This window comes from Euleptes europaea, chromosome 1, assembly GCF_029931775.1.
Source record: "Euleptes europaea isolate rEulEur1 chromosome 1, rEulEur1.hap1, whole genome shotgun sequence".
In the NCBI taxonomy this organism is placed as follows: domain Eukaryota; kingdom Metazoa; phylum Chordata; class Lepidosauria; order Squamata; family Sphaerodactylidae; genus Euleptes; species Euleptes europaea.
The window spans coordinates 82,116,091-82,128,642 of NC_079312.1; the positions used below are offsets into that span (position 1 = coordinate 82,116,091).

General features: G+C 41.4%; 1 protein-coding gene across 1 annotated transcript in view; it reads left to right on the forward strand.

Moving 5' to 3' along the window:
* The window catches only part of ADAM19 (ADAM metallopeptidase domain 19), a 70,499-nt gene that overhangs the window by 46,886 nt on the left and 11,061 nt on the right, over positions 1–12,552 (forward strand). Inside the window, exons 10-14 of the mRNA XM_056847530.1 lie at positions 104–188; positions 2,710–2,849; positions 3,884–4,061; positions 6,530–6,619; positions 11,287–11,482. Of these exons, the coding sequence (XP_056703508.1) occupies positions 104–188; positions 2,710–2,849; positions 3,884–4,061; positions 6,530–6,619; positions 11,287–11,482 (689 nt within the window). The remainder of the gene's footprint in view (positions 1–103; positions 189–2,709; positions 2,850–3,883; positions 4,062–6,529; positions 6,620–11,286; positions 11,483–12,552) is intronic.

Below are 12,552 nucleotides of genomic sequence, written 5' to 3' on the forward strand. Positions count from 1 at the left end.
AATATGTATAGATAGATATAATCTGAATCCTTTAGTATCAGCAGCACTGTATAAAACAACATTATGTGCAATTCATTTATTTTCATCCCCAAATGTGTTTCAGTGGGATGGCTTTCCATGGTACTACTATTGGTTTGGCACCTCTTATGGCCATGTGTTCTGTCTACCAGTCCGGAGGAGTGAACATGGTAAGTTATTCTTAATAAAATCATAAAAAGAACAGCAATCAGGAAGTTGTATGCCGGGCTCATTGAAATAAATGGAAGTGGTACAAGGTCATGGCAGTGTCCAAGTCTGTGCCCACAGTGCCTTGTACATGATGCTCCAGTCAACAAAACTCGAAGTCACTATGTGACATTGATTTGGTGGTAGATTCAAGACAGACCAACAAAAGTAGTTCGTCACATAATGCATAATTAGCGAATGGAATTAACCACCATAAAATATGGTGTTGGCCACTGGCATGGAAAGCTTTCAAAGGGATCTACACATTTTGGAGATCTATCAGCAGTTATTAGCCGGAATAGCTAAATGGAACTTCCCTATTCAGAAGCAGCATGCTTGAATAACAGATGCTTGAGACAAACGAAAGTGGGAGGTCTGTTTCTTTTATGTTCTTTTGGGGTCTGCCTTGAATTACTTGGCTGGCCATAACTGGAAACAGGATGCAGGACTAGGTGGCCTGTTGATCTGATCCTGAAAGGCTGTTTTGATTACAATGTAGCCTCTAAAGCATACCCTGATAATTTTTTAAAAATCATAATTATGATATTTTGATGGAGGAAACAATGAAAGCAGCCATATGTAGCATTTGGCACATAAAGGTGAAGGCACCATTCCAATCTTGCTGCTGAGTCTACAAACAGATTGCCAGATTGGATCAACTTGATGTTACCTATTACCGTTAGCATCTGTTTCTTTAGATAAGTAAACCTTGTCTGGAACAGCTCTGAAATAATATTGGTATTTCCAGGATACAGGAAAACTGTACATCTGTCTTTTAATAGGTGTGTTTAGCTCTGAAATAATATTGGTATTTCCAGGATACAGAAAAACTGTACATCTGTCTTTTAATAGGTGTGTTTATATAATGATGTGTGGCCAAAGACATAGATTTCAGTTGCTCACCTGGATCTGAATTAGTTTTGCAATTACATTAAATAATTATGACTGTCCAGAGTGGATAGGCCAACCTGATAATAGGTAGGCTTGCCAACTCAGAATTGGGAAGTTCCTGGAGATTTGGGAGTGGAGCCTGGGGAGGGCGCAGTTTGGGGAGGGAAGGGACCTCAATGAGGTATAGAGCCATGGAGTCCACCCTCCAAAACTGCTGCTTTCTCCAGATGAACTGCTCTCTGTAGCCTAGAGCTCATGTGTAATTCCAGGAGCCCTACCTGGAGCATGGTAATGGTTCTCCTTGGGGATTTTGTGCAATTGTGGAGGGTATATGAAATCCAGGAGAAGACTGCCATTCTCTGCTTGTTACTGATATCTGAAAAAAATAAGTGCCAACTCACATCATCAGGTATTCTATTTCACTTTCTGAGATGGCCAATGAAACATAATAATATCTTGGGGAGTTGTGAACTTAGTGATGTTCCCATATTGTATAGTATTGTTATTTTAACAAGATCCCTTCAGGAAAAAAAATATTTGCTTTAGTTTCACTTTTCACTTATTATATTGTTTGTTGTAAGTGGCTGGTTATGGCATAGTAGTAGGATTGCCAGGTCCCTCTTCACTAGGGTTGCCAATCTCCAATTATAAGCTGGGGATCTCCTGCTATTACAACTGATTTCCAGCTGATAGAGATCAGTTCACCTGGAGAAAATGGCCGCTTTGGCAATTGGACTCTATGGCATTGAAGTCCCTCCCCTCCCCAAACCCTGCCCTCTTCAAGCTCCGCCCCAAAAACCTTCCACTAGTGGCAAAGAGGGACCTGGCAACCCTACTCTTCACCACCAGCGGGAGGTTTTTGGGGCAGGGTTTGGGAGGGGAGAGACTTCAATCCCATAGAGTCCAATTGCCAAAGCAGCCATTTTCTCCAAGTGAACTGATCTCTATCGGCTGGAGATCAGTTGTAATAGCAGGAGATCTCCAGCCACCACCTGGAGGTTGGCAACCCTAGCCCCCGTCTTCATACCCGAGCCTCCCACTGTTTGCCAGGCATGGCCTAGAAACCCTAGTCGGGCAATTATGTAATGTCACAAAACCCAGAAGTGATGTCACTAGGGTTACCAGGTCCCTCTTCGCCACTAGTGGGAGGTTTTGAGGAGGGCGGGGTTTGGAGAGGGGAGGGACTTCAATGCAATAGAGTCCAGTTGCCAAAGTGGCCATTTTCTTCAGGTGAACTGATCTCTATTGGCTGGAGATCAGTTGTAATAGCAGGAGATCTCCTGCTAGTACCTGGAGGTTGGCAACCCTAGATGCCATACTTCTGTTAAGAATTGCTGTAAACTATCTGGTAAAACATAGAGCGGATTGATATAACTTCCTGGTTTTCCCCAAAGTGATGTCATGCTGTCACTCAGTGGTGATTTTTGTAACACAGTTTTTCTCCCACTGGCTGCAAGTGCAGCTGCAGGAAGTAGGAGTTGGGGGCAGGGAACCCCCTGGGCAGGTAATTGGCAAGTCTGTACCAGATTATGTGGAATTATTACACTTATTCAAAATATGCTCCCTCTGACCCTTTATTATGTGCCTGGACAGGATCATTCTGATAATGCCATTGGAGTTGCAGCCACCATGGCACATGAGATGGGACATAACTTTGGCATGAGCCATGATTCAGCTGGATGTTGTACTGCCAGTGCTAAGGATGGAGGATGCATTATGGCTGCTGCAACAGGGTAAGCTGACATTCCACAGTGTTCACTATTATTAAGTTGAGCTGCACTGTTGTGCTTGACCGAATTTAAACCAAATTTGCTCTGAATTATAGTTTGGTCTGTGGTCAGTGTAAGGGAGGGGCTTTGGGAGCTAGGGTTGCCCAGTCCCTCTTCACCACCAGCAGGAGGTTTTTGGGGTGGAGCCTGAGGAGGGCAGGGTTTAGGGAGGGGAGGGACTTCAATGCCATAGAGTCCAATGGCCAAAGTGGCCATTTTCTCCAGCTGATCTCTGTTGGCTGGAGATCAGTTGTAATAGCAAGGGATCTCCAGCTAGTACCTGGAGGTTGAACCAATGAACAGCAGTAAGGACAAAATACACAAAACAAATAGCAAGTATATGCCAAAGGTTAAATTCATTCAAAGTTCTATTATCATCTACTGTAACTTTAATGAAACAATTGTCCACAATATAGATAGATAGATAGATAATCTTTATTACAGTCAATGACCAGCACACACAATATTGAGATTCAAAGTGCTGAACAATATAGAAAAAGTCCAAAGATAGAGTCCATAGGGTAAATTACTGCTTGCGAATGCAGCGTATATTCTGTTCCAATCTCCCTGAAGTATGAGCGGAAAATGCAAGACTCTCAGTCAAGTACAATGACCTTCCACTTGGACACCGTGGTTCCTGTGAACCCGACGTTATTTATGGGTACAGGGATCCGGTATTCTCCGGTTTTGATTTTGGTAAATCTTCATCAGGACTCAACATGGACTGCTATGTAGCCAGTTCACATGCTGAGCAGAGGTTCAGACTCACAGGAACCATGGTGTCCAGTATGGGATCAAATAAATAGAGTTGTATGTTATCTGTATATAACGTCTGTCCCCTACAGTTTCATGCAGAGAAGATGGAACTTTTCTCCATTAAGAAAGGCATACTTATTCTTTGACGATTTCTGGTACCAGAATATTTTCTTGTTTCACTGTAATATGACAAGTGATGATCAAATAAAATATTGTGGTGTTCTACACTGGCTTATTTATAGGCACCCATTCCCCAAGGTGTTCAATTGGTGCAATAAGAAGGAATTGAACAGATATATGCAGTCTGGTGGAGGGATGTGCCTTTACAATATGCCAGATACCAAGACCTTATATGGAGGACAGAGATGTGGAAATGGTTACCTGGAAGAAGGAGAAGAATGTGATTGTGGAGAAGTGGAGGTAACTCTTGCATGGATCAGATTATTTTATAGACTTCATGTTCAGAAGGGAATACTAGTCTGACTTGCCTTGGCTTAAAAAGAATATTATCATTATAAATTAAATTAGAAACAAAAATATGGTCTGTAGTGTAGGTAAAGTGTGCATGAGAGAGGAAAATGGAACTATGTGTGGTCTGCTTTGAGAGTTTTGGATTGGGTCTCTGCACCAGTTTAAAAGGTTAGGAGACCTTCTTAATATCTACATGAGGAAACTCCTCAGCATGCCAGACATTAAGATTGTTAGTGTTCTTCTCTTAGACCTAGGAGGCTTATGTTCTTTTTCAGATTAGAAGTAGGCTTAGAGTTGCCAACCTCCAGGTACTGGAAGGAAAATAGACACCACTGTACTAGTATCAAAAAGATTTGGAAATCAGTACAGGAGCAAAAGATGTATATACAAAGTGCAAAAACTCTTTATAAGCTACCACATGAATATACAAACAAACCAGAGTGTACACATAAACCTACAACAAACACATATTCATATATACAATGAAGTATTCCAAAGAAAATCTCTTGTAAGAGTACTTGTGCAATAAAGTCAATTTTTTCAAAAAAGTCTCTTGTCAGAGTACGATTTCCTTCTTGAAGGCAAATATCATGTAGTCATGCAGAAGATCAAAATGTTATGGAGGATACGGCCGTTTCAAATTCTTAGCTGTTTATTCATTCTTCCTCAGTCCTTCCTATATTTTAAAAAGTGCAAAACATGCAAGCATAATCATAGTGCCAGAAGTAACCATTTCACAAATTTTCACAAATAGCACCTATCAAAAAATAATATATTTGCCCAATTTAAAAATACTTACATCTACTAGTCTTCATATATTTCTACATTATTTATCTCCAATTGTAGGTAACATTGCACATCCCACGAAGGGTAAGCATACAAAGTGTAGCAGTTCCAACTGAAGGACTTACTTACTGCTAAATAGCTAGCCGGTGTGTGTGAAGGGAAGGTTCACCATATGCATCTGTTACAAAGCAAACCCAGAGTCGATCTTTCTTAAAGGGACACACCCGTCTTTATAAAAAACAAGATAGATCGTTTTCCAAATTTAAGCCATGAGGCGTCATAGTGTTCAGAAGATGGATGAAGTATGCCTCCTTCTGTGTCAATAATTTTTCATTATCCTGTCTGTCAAACCTTTTCGTGTTTAAACGCCAAATCACAAAATTTGTGAAAATTTGTGAAATGGTTACTTCTGGCACTATGATTATGCTTGCATGTTTTGCACTTTTTAAAATATAGGAAGGACTGAGGAAGAATGAATAAACAGCTAAGAATTTGAAACGGCCGTATCCTCCATAACATTTTGATCTTCTGCATGACTACATGATATTTGCCTTCAAGAAGGAAATTGTACTCTGACAAGAGACTTTTTTGAAAAAATTGACTTTATTGCACAAGTACTCTTACAAGAGACTTTCTTTGGAATACTTCATTATATATATGAATATGTGTTTGTTGTTTGTTGTAGGTTTATGTGTACACTCTGGTTTGTTTGTACATTCATGTGGTAGCTTATAAAGAGTTTTTGCACTTTGTAAATACATCTTTCGCTCCTGTACTGATTTCCAAACCTCCAGGTACTAGCTGCAGATCTCCTGCTATTACAACTGATCTCCAGCCTATAGAGATCAGTTCACCTGGAGAAAATGGCTGCTTTGGCAATTGGACTCTATGGCATTGAAGTCCCTCCCCTCCCCAAACCCCACCCTCCTTAGACTCCGCCCCCCCCCCCAACATCCGCCTGTAGCCAGAGTATCACTTGGTCTTGCCTGACATGCCTTTTCTATACATTTATGGCCAAGGTAGGTTCAAGTTGCTTCTTCAGAGGCTGCATCCTCCTTTTGTCCCACTTTTTCGTCTAGCTATAAAGTCATATTTTTCTGCATTCTTTGAAATTTCTCTGAGTTTACAGAGACCTGGACCTTGTTTGTGAATGGCCTGGTTTTGCTGTTTTCATCATCTGCAGAATGGCTAGCTACTTTACTATTAGATACAATGTCAAGCTGTAGCCCACAAGGAATCGTATGTGGGAAAGGAACAAATTGGAAATCCCATCTCACTCCACTCATCTTCCACTCCAGGATTCTTTATGCTCACAGGGGTGTCCAAGCTAGGTCCAGGCACAGTGGAGGGGAACCTGGCAGGGTCATCTCCTCTCTCTGATTTTCCTCATTCATTTGAGCATTATTGTCATTGGCAGCTCTTAACTCAAAATCACTGTGCTGGTAGTGGTGTGAATGGAAAGCATGATTGGGAGCTGGCTTCAGATTCTTTGTTATACTTGGAAGGAAGATAAGTCACATTTGTAGTTGCAGCCCATTGTGAAAACACTCAGATGCTTTCTGATACGTTACGTAGAGAACCTCTATCATGTAAACACAACATGTCTCTTGTTTCTCTCATCTCTCCCTCAGGAATGTAATAACCCTTGCTGCAATGCTGCTAATTGCTCTCTGAAGCCTGGGGCTGAGTGTGCACACGGAACTTGCTGTCACCAGTGTAAGGTGGGGTTTCTTGCTTCCTTCATCAATGACACAAGAAAAGAATGGTTTGTTCTGTGTACAGGACAGTAATGAAGAGAGGTGGGAAGGGGTATAAGAATTCACTTGACTGGAGGCCATCTTCACTTTGTAAACTCAGGCTTAAAGGTAAAGGTCCCCTGTGCAAGCACCAGGTCATTCCTAACCCAGGGGGTGACGTCACATCCCGAGGTTTACTAGGCAGACTTAGTTTACGGGGTGGTTTGCCAGTGCCTTCCCCAGTCATCTTCCCTTTACCCCCAGCAAGCTGGGTACTCATTTTACCAACCTCGGGAGGATGGAAGGCTGAGTCAAACTCAGGCTTAAGCCAGGTTTAATCAGAAAATACACATATAACACTATCATTTGCAAACCAAGCATGTGTTTTTAAATGGCTTTATTTATTTAAAGCATTTCTGTGCCACCTTTCCACCCAAACAGGGTCCCCAAGATGGTGAGCATTAAAACATTTAAACTGTTAATACAGGATTTAGAGTAAGGTATATATAAAATGTTTAAGCAATTCAATAAAAAATATAGAGATACAACACACACAACAACAACACAACCAGGGAGGAGGGCCAATAAGAGTTACTGGGCATATGCCAAATAAAGCAAACAAGTCTACACTCACTGGTGGAAGACAATGATAGAGGGAGACAGACAGATATCCCTAGGCTGTGTTTCCTTAAATTCTTCCAGTTATGGCAACTACTGTCCGTGTAACTTTTTTCCATTTATTAATGTCTCTTCATAGTTCAAGGTGGTATATGAAGAATTAAAATATAAGCATATACTCAACAGTACTGTTGCAGAAATCTTCATCAGAGCAATCACAGATCCCACAGACCATAATGAGATAGAAATGATTGACTGAGGGCTGTAGAGAAGAGTTTCATCTTACATACCCTACAGAAAGATGATAACCCTTTTTTAACAATCCTTTCGCTAGATTTGACAGCCATTGGCTATTCATCTACCGTGTCCCACTTTAAAGAAGGGGGAAATGAAAATTAATGTTTGCTTGACACTATAAAGAGAAAAGTTGCCACATCTCTCACACAATGGACCAATCTACTTGACAGCATATAACGCAGTATCCACTTCTCAGAAAGTGTCTTTAGCTGTTTATCCAAGGAGTTATATATTTATTTCGTGCAGTATTATTTTGTGGACATGATAAAACAACGTGGGCTAGGGAGTCTATTTGATCTGGACAAAATGGGCATTTGCATTCTTCTGCAATAATTTTATTGTATTGCCCTTGTGTCTTGTCTGAGTCTGTGGCATTACATCTCGCCAATAAGAAAGCTTGTCTAAATTTATGGATTTCTAACCTGCAGAAATAGTCTGGCAAGGAGAAAGGGTACTGGAAGAAGCGAGGTGAACATTTATGATTTGCGTCCTTAAACACTAAGGACCAATCCTCATTTAAGATCTTTATTTTGTAATTGTTTACAGCTTGCTTTCTGAATACTGTTCCTTGCAGCTTTCAGTTGCTCTATTGGAAGAGAAAATCTTTTGTCTAACCTACTAGTCCATGTAGACACAGATATATCTGAGATTAACAATTGAAACCTATCAGGAACTGTTAATGGCTCAAAGAGGGAGTACAGATATTTAATAACAGATTGATATATAATAGATGATAGGTTTGGGAGCCCCAGTTCTAACCCTGCAGTGGAGGAGGAAATGCATCACAGAATACCCAGCAAGTTTCTGAAAAAATTAACTTGAAGACTATAAAGATGTTCTATATGGCCAGTGTACCAAACTGGAGCAGCATATCTAACAATTGAATGTACGATTGCTCTATATGGGATCATAAGGGCCAGTACAAATTGCCCTCCTTTTCAAAAATAGACTTTTAAGGAAGATAAACGAGGAATTGAACTTTTGTATTAACATATGGATATGCAAATCCCAAGAAAGATTACGCATAAACATGACCCTGAGGCACTTAATAATAATAAGGATGCCTTATGCATGTCTTCTGGAAACCTGTTTCTCATGCCAGGAGCTGCCACTGAAAATGCTCATGGCTTTACCATGGAGTCAGGCAGGTTGATAGTACTATTAGCGAGTGCTATTAGGCCAATTTCAGTTGTTACTGTGGGGAAAGGCAATCCTTTAGATTATGACCTAGCAATCCTGAGGGTTTGTGGGCCAAAATTGTAGTGGGAAGAAAACTGAAATTTTGTATTTTGACTAGAAAATATTCCTGTCAATTCTTCATTTGCATGCTTCTAGTCTTGTTTATTATGTATGTTCAGACTGCGTGTCAACCCACATTATCACGCCTCTTAAAATTAAAACTACAAAATAAGAATCAATCAGTATTGCAGTCTTTGCAGTGGAAAGAATAGTCCTGTGCATCATCCCAGTATCACTTCAGAAAAAACTTAACTTGGGCTCATAAACTCACAGCTGACCATAATGTATTATGTTTGGAAACAGATGTTACAGTATGAAAACTAGTATATTTCTCCATTCTAAAGTTACATAAAATATATTGTATTCTGCAGTGGCTGCTACCATCTAGCCAGTTGTTGTTTGAAATCCCTTTATTTACAGAATTTTTATGACAGACTGTGGAGTGAAATCTACAGGTGTTGGGGGCTAGACTTGACAGAGCCACCTATTTCATCACATATCCTCTGAGGAGTTCCCGTGCCACCTGTTTGGGCTTATATTGGCGCCATCCTATCCTTATGGAGGACTACGAGGGCCAAGCTTGTCTTTCAGAGAAGGCAACTGGCCTAGCAGGGGCTGGAATAATACCATGCTTGATTGTGTTACCAGTTTAATGACCTCTTTTTTGGGGGGGGGTTGAAGTGCCCCCAGCACCTGGAAAGAAAAAGCATGCCCTTGAGAACACTGAGGGTTTTCTTTGTAGGGATTAGAATATTTTATGTCTTGGTTAATAACTTTTGGTTGCTCTCTGTACGATATAGTTCTATGCAGACTATCTATCCTAAACAAACTAACTGCTGAGACCTCAACAATGGGGTGTTTTGTGTGTGAGAGAGAGAAAGGGGGAGAGATATAGGCAAAGGATGCCTGTGTCTCATTTTACATCTCAACTTTCTTGGTGTGTTAACCCTTTCTGTGCTGCTCTCTGAGGGTCATGCATGGGGCTGCTTAAAATTTCTGTCCGTGTAAGCTCTGTGTTTGTGGCCAATTGGTCATGGGCAGCCACTTCACATGCAGGATTGAGCTTTTGACACGTCACTGCCAACTTTTATTTCTGATTGTGGTAGCATGAAACATTTTAATTAATCTGTGTGGCAGTGGCTACACACTATCTGGATACTGGTGCGCTGTTCATAGGTGCAGCAATTTCAAGGATCCACCTCATGAACATTGACACGTAATGAAAGTTTTGTGGACATCGATTCTTCTTACTGTCTCTATGTTGAATATAGCCAAGAAGGTACTAAAGTCAGACATGTAAATGAATGTGCCGAGAGATCTTCTCTTGGGATGCTAGGTGTTAGCTAGCCCCTAATATATGTCTATGATAGAGTACGAAGGACATGTGTTGTGATTCTGATTCTGGAGCCATGTAGCATACTCTGAAATTAATGCTTCCCCCTTATATGGTGACAATGAGATACACAATGTGGCTACAGTTCTATGAATATTTACATGGAAATAAGCCCCATTGCACATAGAAAGTTATTACAAGCTACAATGTGGCTACAATTCTATGAATATTTACATGGAAATAAGCCCCATTGCACATAGAAAGTTATTACAAGCATAGGATTGTGTTGCGTAGAAACATAAGCCTGCACTAGTTCAAATGATTTATCATTCACTTTAAATAGATAAGGGAAAGATTGAGGACATAGGAACTTGCCAGCCTGATAGAGAAGTTTCTCTCACAAGGATTCTTCCACTGCTTCCTATTTGCCAATGTGGCCCTGCTGAGGATGCTATCGAAAGTGGATAAAAGGGTTTTGCCCACCTGAAGCAGGACCTTGTCAGTGGCTACCCTGATATTGTAGAACTAACTCCCTCTGGAAGACCTTTAGGAGGCAAGGCTTGTTTCTTCCACCAGGTTTTTAGCAGTGGCATTTAAATTTTTTTGGGTGGGGAAACGATCGTTGTTTTATATAATAAGGTACCCAGTGACACCACAAAAACTTTCATTCTAGGCAGCACAGGTTTTTGCGAGTGAAAGATCACTTAATCAAAAGCAATTCATGGAAGTGACCTCTAATTCACAAAGTTTATGCTGGAATAAAATGTGTCAATGTCTATGGCCCCACTGGACTGTTCTTTAATTGTGATGTAACAGACTAACATGGCTACTCCTCTTCAATTATACCAGCCAGCATTGGAACAGCAGCCAAAGAGAGGTTAGAATGGCTGAGGAAGAGGTGTATTTTTTACAGAAAAGTGGAGAACTTCAAATGAGAAGAGCTTGACAAAGGATTGGGAAGCTGTTTCAAGCAGACCTAATCTGAGAGAGATGGGGATTTTTTTAAAGCTTTTGACAGAGGCACTTTTCCACTGCAAGGGTCCCCCACATTAGTTTTATAGGGAATTTTTTGGGGAATTATTTATTATTTATAGGGAATTATTTTGTCACATCTGTGGTAATTCCAGCCTGAACTAATCATGTTAATTTCTTCTCCCTTCTTTAGTTGATTTCTCCAGGGACTCTTTGCAGGGAGCAATCTAGACCGTGTGATCTACCAGAATATTGTACCGGCAAATCACCATTCTGCCCTGCAAATTTCTACCAATTAGATGGCACCCCATGTGCAGATGGGAGAGCCTATTGCTACAGTGGAATGTGCCTCACATATGAACAGCAGTGCTTGCAGCTCTGGGGCAATGGTAAGAGAAGGGAATGGGCCAGATTGGGGCCTTTCTATAATGTGATTTGGGGAAATGAGGCAGCAGATACTTCCCAGTAATATACTGAGTGGCAGGACTGTAATGTAGTGTAGTCTATTGTATGTATCACTTTCCTTTTATTACAAAGACTTCTACTTTTGAAACCCACTGTCTATCATGCAAGCAAAATTGCAAATATAACCAATACTTGAGATAAAACTGCAAGCTGATGCCTCCATGCTACCTTAGCACACATACCTTAATTTTTTGCTGTCTGAAAAGTAGTGAAAAAAACAGGAGTTAACAGAAAACACAAGCTTTGTGGTAAATAACATAAAATACCGTATTTTTCGCTCCATAAGACACACTTTTTTCCTCCTCAAAAGTGAGGGGAAACGTCTGTACGTCTTATGGAGCGAATGTGCGCACAGAGCCGGCTGGGCGCGCTGGAACGATGCGAGCCGGCTCTGTGCGCCCCGTTCCAGCGCGCCCAGCCGGCTCTGTGCGCCCCGCCCGCCTCCCAGCTGGCCATCGCGGCGGGGAAAGCCGGGGCGCACAGAGCCGGCTGGGCCCGCTGGAACGATGCGAGCCGGCTCTGTGCGCCCCACCCACCTCCCAGCGCAAGCCGGCTTTCCCCGCCCCGACGGCCAGCTGGGGGGCACACGCACACGCCCAGCCTGCATTCGCTCCATAAGACAAGTTTTTAGAGGAGGAAAACAAGATTTTTTCTTGTTTTCCTCCTCTAAAAACTAGGTGCGTCTTATGGTCAGGTGCGTCCTATGGAGTGAAAAATATGGTATATAATTTGGTCAGAAAAGGGGTCACACGAAGGGTCAATATTAATATCTGCACAGCTAGATGTAATTCCAGTTAGATGCTGTCTTCTTCCTTCTGTGGCTACTGGTAAGAGAGAGCACAGCTCTCAATTAAACTTTCAGAGTTTTCATCTGAGTTTTTGGTGCAGTTTCTTCCTCAACTACTTCTGATCTTCTTTCCCTCCAGCAAGGTAGGGCAATAAACTACTGGTTACCCAGTCTGTGGGTATATGTATCACAGTGGTTTGAGGGAGA